This window comes from Bidens hawaiensis, unplaced genomic scaffold (genome assembly GCF_021521415.1).
Source record: "Bidens hawaiensis isolate Kalapana, Puna unplaced genomic scaffold, B.hawaiensis_p1.1 tig00001575_1, whole genome shotgun sequence".
Taxonomy (NCBI): domain Eukaryota; kingdom Viridiplantae; phylum Streptophyta; class Magnoliopsida; order Asterales; family Asteraceae; genus Bidens; species Bidens hawaiensis.
The window spans coordinates 3,178,811-3,187,475 of NW_027491088.1; the positions used below are offsets into that span (position 1 = coordinate 3,178,811).

Consider the following 8,665-nt stretch of genomic DNA (forward strand, 5'->3'; position numbering starts at 1 on the left):
AGAAGCAGTCAGGTACATTAGAGATCCGATGATCCCTCTATAGTGAGTTGGATTGATCAATTCACCCTTCTCGTCAGGATTAATCCCGTGATTAACCTCTAAAGGAGTTCCCTGTGAAGAAGAACTCAACATCTCAAACCGTTTCAAGATGTCATTGACGTATTTTGTCTGGTGAATGAAGATACCGGAATCTTTTTGATCAACTTGAAGTCCTAAGAAGAACTTCATCTCACCCATGGAGCTCATTTCAAATTTTTCTTTCATCACTTGTTCGAACTCCTTACAAAGTGTTTTATTCGTGGACCCGAAGATGATGTCGTCCACGTACACTTGTACCATAATTAGATCTCCTTCTTTTTCTTTTGAGAATAGCGTGCAGTCAATGGTTCCCCTTCTAAACCCGTTGTTCAGAAGGTGTTTGGATAGTTCTTTATACCAAGCTCTCGGGGCTTGGTGAAGACCGTACAAAGCCTTGTTGAGCAGATAGGCTTTGTCCTTGTGATATGGGTCTTCAAAACCTGGAGGTTGTGCCACATATACGGTCTCTTCGATGTGACCGTACAAAAAGGCACTCTTGACGTCCATTTGATATACTTTGAATTTCTTGAAAGATGCATACCCCAAGAACATCCGGATTGCCTCCAAACGAGCAACCGGAGCATATACCTCATTGTAGTCTAGGCCTTCGATTTGCCTAAACCCTTGGACCACCAGGCGGGCTTTGTTGCGAACAATCACTCCACGATCGTCACGTTTACATTTTAGTACCCACTTAGTGCCAATTTTCTTCTGTCCTTTAGGGAGATCCACCAGCTTCCACACACCAAGTCTTTTAAACTGCAATAATTCCTCTTGCATGGCTGAGACCCAGTTGGGATCTTTCAGCGCATCGGTGGTGCTGTGTGGTTCTTCTTGTGCTAAGAAGCATTCATGGGCATTAAGAGCAACTGATCCTGACTCCATCATTTCTGTGTAGAGACCAAAATTCAGCTGTCGACGAGTTTTGACACCCTGTTGAATGTCCCCTATAATGTTGTCTTGTGGATGATCACGTTCAGTCCTAACAACCGGATTGTCAGGAACGACAACATTTTGTTCCAAGTTAGTTAAGTTCGGCTCAGGAACTGGAGCGGATTGTGATGCCTCTGAAGTAGACGTTAGAGGCTGATCTGCATTCGGCACTTCTTGATTTGACGATGAAGGTTGTGAAGTAACCTGAGTTGGTGCCGATTGTACATCATCTGCTGGAGATTCATCTTCAGATTCAGATTCGGAAGATTCTTGAACTTGATCGCTAGACTCTGTGGAGGAAGATGATGACGGACCAGGATGAGTTGAAGATTGCAAAGATTCATCAGGAGGTGCATTTTGCGCCTCATACATCATTTGAATAGCAATCTCATACAGATTGAAAGACTTGAACAATTTGTCATAATCAAACAACCAGTCTTCTCCTGTCCCCTTGGCTGGTTCTGTGTAGCGTTGAACATCGACATGGTACCATTCTTCAACTAATTTTGTTGTTCTGTTGAAGACCCTTTTGAGAGGTACGCTGTAACCCAGAAAATAACCCTTGATAATCTTCTCCTCGAACTTATTATCAACGTGCCTTTTAAGTAACGTGCAAAGAGCTCCGAATGGTTCCAGGTGCTCTAAGTTAGGCCTTCGTCGTTGAAGAAGCTCGAAACTTGTCTTGCCGTGGCGCTTGACAATGCCTACCCGATTTAATGTGAAACAGGCGTTGGCAATTGCCTCACTCCAAAACGTAACAGGTAACACTGAGTCGGCTAACATTGTTCTTGCTGTCTCGATTAACGTACGATTTTTCCTTTCAGCAACCCCGTTCATTTGTGGAACATATGGAGCACTGAACTCCTGAACGATCCCTTTTTCTTTGCAGAAATTTTCAACATTCGCATTTTTAAATTCTGTACCTTTATCTGACCGCATTCTTCGAACCTTCAGATTGTATTGAGACTCAATAGTTGTAACCAGCAGTTGTATACATCCAAACGTTTCTGATTTTACTTTCAAGAAAAACACCCAAGAGAATCTAGAATATTCATCAGTAACCACTAGACAGTATGAGTGCCCAGAGATACTTTTGACGCTTATTGGGCCAAAAAGATCCATATGAAGGAGTTCCAACGGAATATCAATCGAGTGGAAACTCTTAGACTTGTGGGACCTTTTTATTTGCTTTCCTGCTTTGCACTGCACACACGAATCAGGGAGACGAAAGCTTCTCAGATTAACTCCCTCAACTAGTCTGTTGTGCACAAGCTTGTTCATGTTCCTGACATTTATGTGTCCCATCCGTCTATGCCATAAGACAGTATCACGTTCGGATGCCTTGGACACAAAACATGTCGCCGTTGGAGACGATGACCCTGCCTTAGCCATATCCAGAATGTAGAGATCACTCTGGCGTGCAGCTGACATTAAAACCTTGTCTTCAGGAAAGTTGAAATCCTTAGCCAAGATGTGGCAATCTCGGTCGTCAAACATAACTTTGAAACCTTTGTCGCAGATTTGACTTATCGACAACAGGTTGTTCTCCAACTCTTTGATGAAATTAACTTTCTCAAACGAAATTCGCCCATTAGACACAATTCCTTGGGCCGTGATATAACCTCCTTGATTTCCTGCAAAGGAAACTGCACCTCCTTTTATTTGTCTGACACTTGAAAGGAGATTCATGTTTCCAGTCATGTGCCTGGAAGCTCCTGAGTCTATGATCCACATGTTGAATCTTGGATCATATAGAGCAACCTTGGCATTTGATGTCTCTGCCATGAATGCAAAGCAAAGATTCCCAGCTTTTTCCAGAAACGATGCAGAAGTTGCTTTAGACTCTACTTCGTTGACTTCTTCAACTTTAGCAGCCTCTGCGGGAATTGTCGAACATGGAGATATTTGAGGAACATTTGACTCTTTATCGTGATCCTCCTTAATCTCCAAAGATACCACTTCAACCTCAGGTTCTTCTTCATGGACTTCAGCAGCTGGTTCATCGACAATATATTCTTCATTGGTCGAGGAAACAACAGACTCGGTTTCAGAGTTTCCATCTACTATTGTGACATCAGCCATGTTGATGCTGAAGTTCCATGTCTCGCCTTCATCCCCTTGAACTGCAAGAGCAGTTTCATTGTTGATGTTGACGTTGTTTGCTGCGGTTTGATTTTGAGGGACCAGTTGTCTCTCAAGGTTGACAGTTGCAGCAGCTGCAGCAGGAGTGGATGATGATGAAGTGGTTCGGAAGGGATATTGGTGACCTTCCCTTCTTGGCTTCGAACACTCCTTGGCAAAGTGACCAAGTTCGCCACAGTTGTAGCATTTTACTTTGTTTTTATCAAAGCCGAACTTGGATTTGTTGTTTATTGAGAGGGCCTGACCTGTTTTCTTCGTCCACTTTCTGGCCCTTCGGAACGCACTGCCAAGAGCCCACATAATGTCTATGCGTTCCATATCATCTTCGTCAAGCTGTTCATAGTCATCACTGTCCAGATGACTATTTCCTAGCTTACCCGCCACCATTAAACTGTAGGACTCAATTATCGTGCCTAGAGTTGCCATGTGTTCTTTGGCAACCTCCACTGTTACTGTTCCCAAGCCTTCAGTATTCAACGTTGCTTTCTCCGTTGACTTGGGTCCGGAGTTAGTACTTGAGTTTCCAGAAGTTGATGGTGGGACGGAAGATCTCGTTTCAGTCCCCTTTGATTGATTTGACGTTGAGGAGACAAAAGCGGTCTTCATCGGAGCATGATCAGTTGAATCTGACATAGGAGGTTTTGACATGTAGAGTGATTTGTCAGAAGTTGATCTCGGTTTTCTGGAGGAGGCTCTTAGTTCAGCCTCTTCTTGTCTGATTTCTTTAATAAAATCAGACAGGAGAATCGTCTCCAGCTGATGACTTCTTCTCATTACTGTCAGGAAGGTGTTCCAGCTGGTTGGAAGTCCTTGAGCAAGACATCTAACCTTTTCAGTCCCTGTTGTTTTGACATTATAGGACTTGAGTTCTGACATTAGATGATAGAATCTCGACAGTAACGATTCAATGTCTTCTCCCGATTCTGGACCAAACAAATCAAATTCACGCTTGAGCTCCCGTGCGTGAATTTCTCTAAGTGAGTCAGATCCTTCACATCGTTCAACCAGTGCGTTCCAAAGAGTTGACGCTGTTGTAAACTGGTTAAACTGATGGAAGAGATCGCTTGAAAGTGCTTGTGACAGTAACGAGAAGGCTTTCTTCTCAGCATCAAAGGCTATCCTTTGATCTTCAGACAGCCTAAAGTAACTCAAAGTCTCACCATCATCATTTGTCGGATGCACCCAAGTTGTCTGAACAGCTTCCCAAAGTCCAGGATTCACACCTGTTATATGAATTTGAAATCTTGTCTTCCAGGTTGTAAAATCGTTTAAAGTCATTAGCTTTGGTGGCTTGTTATAGCTTCCCGATTCAGAATCACTTTCGAGAATCGATTGAATCCTCTTGTTGGTACTCGAACTTGCAGCCATCTTTGTTTCTTTGCTTTAACGTTGAACTGTTGATCGAATGGGTTTGATTCGATCGGATGAGTGACCTATTCGATCGAATGTGTTCTGGTTCGATCGAATGTCTCTCTGAAATGCTGATCTGTAAGTTATTCGATCGAAAGTGAATCTGGTTCGATCGAATGGGTTGAGAGGTTCGATCGAAAGAGTTTCTGGTTCAATCGAACGGGTTCTGACAGTCGAATAAGACAAAGATCGAATCGGCGGATCGAATAAAAGACTTATTCGATCGAATGGTGACTAATTCGATCGAACGAACAAATCTGGTTCGATCGAATGAACTAGGAGTAATTCTCGGCGGGAAAAAAACTGATTCGGTCAAAGTTTAAACTTGTTCGATCGAATAGGAAGGCTATTCGATCGAATGAGTTCCAAAAATAGACACGTTCGATCGGAAAATCTGGAAATTCCAAAATTAGAAGATTTTGACGGATTTTCGAATTTTGAATCAAAAACACAAATCTTGGAAGATCAAGAAGCAACTTAAGATCAAAATATGACTTTTAACACAAAAACAACTTAAGACCAACCAAAAAACGGATCAAAACCACCAAAAATACGAAGAACACGAAGAACGCGAGGAACGTTCTTGACGAAACTCGAACTTTTAACACACAATTCAAAGATCAAAACACCAAAGTATGACAATTTTAACAGTTTTTTGACAAGAACACGACGAACACCAAGATCAAAAACACCAAAAATTCGGAATTTTCCGGCAAAAATTACGATTTTCGCGAGAAAAACACGAATTTTACCACGAATCTAACGTGAATCTAGAACCAAAGGCTCTAATACCACTTTGTCGGACCGGTGCGGGACACGGTTTCCCAACGATTCACGGGGCAACGTGTTAGAGTGCGGAATCCTCTAACACGGCGATTCGGTGGTGATCAACAACGCACGGTTACGATTCCTAAGACGGTTTGACACCTAGGGACGGAGGAAAAGACCGACACGACGAAGATGGGCAGAGAGGATTTTCGGCAGTAGCAGGTTCGTGACTGTGTGTAATGTGTGCTCTCTCTTGTGAAATTTCCTAAGTTTCGTTTATATATCGTATACTGATTCGATCGAATGAGTATCTCATTCGATCGAATGAGTCCTGGTTCGATCGAATCAGTCACTGATTCGATCGAATCAGTTTCTTTTGACATTTTCAGTCCGTTAACTTTGTTTCACGATCGTTATTTTCATATCGAACCATCCTGATAGAACTGGGGACATACACATGACATTTCATGTCCTAACACAAAGCAAGTAGCTTTGGTACGTTGAAAGATTATTGGAACTATGGGCTCAACAGTTTCCCGATAAACCTATAAAAACAATAAAAGCCAACGGTTAGAATTACATTTTATTTCCAGAGGGTCAAATGAGTAAACATAAAAGGAACATACAGCCTATTAAATCACTTCACCAAGAATGGTATATTATTATAATTACGTAATTTTGTATTCATTTAAACATGTTAACTGTTTAATTTAAAAAATAATTGGATAAAATGTGTTTCTGGTCAACACGACCCACCCATATTTGGTACCCTGTAAATAATTAGCTGACCTCATCATTAGAAACCTCTTCATTTAGTACTGCATCAAAAACAAATCCATGCTTCTCCATGTACTCTGTGAGATCAACCTGCATGATGGTGAGATTCAAAGTGAATGAGAATGATGAGTAATAGGCAACCTTTGACTACTGTTGACTCATTTTGGAAGATGATAAATTCAGAAACAGGGTTTGCACTATGATTAATAATAAATTAATAATAAAATTCACTTTTTTCCTAATAAAAACTCAAAAAAAAATGTTAACCTCATTTATTATTTAACCAAGTTTAATTAGGATTGCATGAAGATGATGTATGCATGATTATATAAAAAAATATAAAACTATTTACAGCCTCATTGTCCAGATAACTATGATTATGACACTTGTCTTCAATATCTCTCCACCACTCTATTCTTTCTTTTTTTATTCTCAACACACACTTGTCTTTTCTATTTGTTTTATTGTATATTAATATGCATCATTCCCTTGTCATTTCGTCTTTAATTTTTTTCTCGATAACTAAAGCTTATTGTTTATGCTTATGTGGGATATGGCATGTAGTCATATACATACACACAGAGAAAGCCAACAACACTACTTTTAGCATTGGAAATATCAAACCAATGCATCAATTCACATAGCAAAATAAAAATCATATTACTTTTTAAAACTAGAAAAAGTAATTTCAACGTATGCACATGCATACTCTAGTGCTAACCTTTAGTTTTGTCTCATGAACTGTAAGGCAATTGGAATGAGGCCCTGTAGTAATAATATCTTCCTCATTCTTTGCTAACTCCTTTTTGTTTAAGGGTCTCTTGCGCACCTGAAATTTAATTATTCAGATAATAACTTCAAAATATCTCAATTATAATTGCCTTCAAAAAACTAAATCGTTGTAACAGGATCAACTTACCACAACTTTGATCTTAGCGACATTGCTCGCCTTCTCCTTTTCTGGAGCAAAACTTTTCAAAAGATTGTTATCAGGCAAACCTCGAGCTTTACTGGCCTGTTTGTTATTTCCCAAATATGGCTCTGCATCATCAAACCCTCTGCCACGATCATTGTTATACATTGGAGCGCCATAATTTCCAGTTACAGGCATCTGTCAGCATATCAATAAACAAGAAAACGAAAACGTCAGTTCAGTTAGGGGTGAATGATAACCAAACCATTAACCGAAACAGAACCAAAAATCAACGAAACCAAAGCAAATTAACCAAAAATCAAATTAACCGAAAATCTGTGATAGTTTTCTGTTGTGTACTCTCGGTTATATAATTTACGGAAACTGAACTGAACCATTCATATTTTCATACATTTCTAGCTTTTATAATTTATACCTCCATTTTCATACACTTCTAGCTTTTATACCTCCATTATCCTATACTTCTAGCTTCTATACCTCCATTTCATATATTTATGAAATTTCATATATTTATACCTCCGTTTTGTTTCTAAGCAAAAGTTGGTTGGCTCGTTATGTTAAGTTTAAAATTTTAGCCCACGTTTAGCTTTTTTTATTAGCCGAAATGAAAACCAACAAAATAACCAAAATAACTGAACTGATTTCGGTTATGAATTATCCAAAAACCGATCATCGCTCATCGGTTTCGGCCATGCATAAAAACCGCACCGGTGTTTGCTCACCCCTGTACAACCATCACATTGTAATACATGAAATTCACAAATCATGTATAGCAATTCGCAAATAGGGGTGTTTGAATGATCAATTAATTATAGAATAAGAATCAAACAATAACACCTGTCAAATCCATAAAACATTATCTACTGATCCAGCAATCCAACAATGCCACACAACCTACCTCGGAGATAAGCTCGGTATCAAAAGAATGCAGATCCAGCAAACCAGGACTAAATCCATTGTGCACATCACCACCACAGCCACCGTTCTTCTGGCGAGGCGGCGTCAACGCTCATCAAACAAATTCTGTGTACCACCGCTCCTATTACTATTATACATTCTCGAACCTCCACCGCCACCACCGGCATAGTAACCAAAGTCCTGTTACCAAATTAATCACAAATCAACTTCACAAACCTAATTCCTAATTCCTAACTCCTAAATCCTAACCTACTACCAGATCTGACATTTTAAAACTAAGCTAATAATAATAATAGTAATAATAATAATAATATAATACAATACAATGCATACTGATGACGTGTTGGTAGACGGTTGTTGAAGGTGCTGTAGACCGGCCGATTGAAGCCACCGGCCGTTGACCGATGATGACGTGGCGTCCAATAAGTTATCGGAATACTGACGCTGGTGAGATGCACCGGATCTCTGGCCGTGTCTACCTACCGCATTCATTTCGAATACAAACCCTAATTATTAATACTTGAAGATAAGAGTTAATATTAATTAAAGATGTGTGAGCTGATGATGATGAAATTAAAGATGTAATAATCAGTGAGGTTTGATTTGAAGTGAAGAAGAGATTGGAGTTTGAATAATATTGAGGTGAGTCAGCGTTTGGTCAATATTTGAATTTAAGTTGACATGTGGTTATGTGTGTAATGTTGA

At 39.9% G+C, this 8,665-nt stretch overlaps 1 protein-coding gene across 1 annotated transcript; it reads right to left on the bottom strand.

Moving 5' to 3' along the window:
• Positions 1 to 5,750: 5,750 nt before the first annotated feature.
• LOC143586798 (kinesin-like protein KIN-13B) lies at positions 5,751 to 8,038 on the bottom strand. The gene is made up of 5 exons (XM_077068269.1): positions 7,941 to 8,038; positions 7,028 to 7,219; positions 6,830 to 6,937; positions 6,121 to 6,198; positions 5,751 to 5,876 (listed from the first exon to the last, which is right to left on the bottom strand). Exons 2-5 carry the CDS (start codon positions 7,217 to 7,219, stop codon positions 5,751 to 5,753), a joined length of 504 nt encoding a protein of 167 aa, XP_076924384.1. The 5' UTR covers positions 7,941 to 8,038.
• Between the last annotated feature and the right edge of the window lie 627 nt (positions 8,039 to 8,665).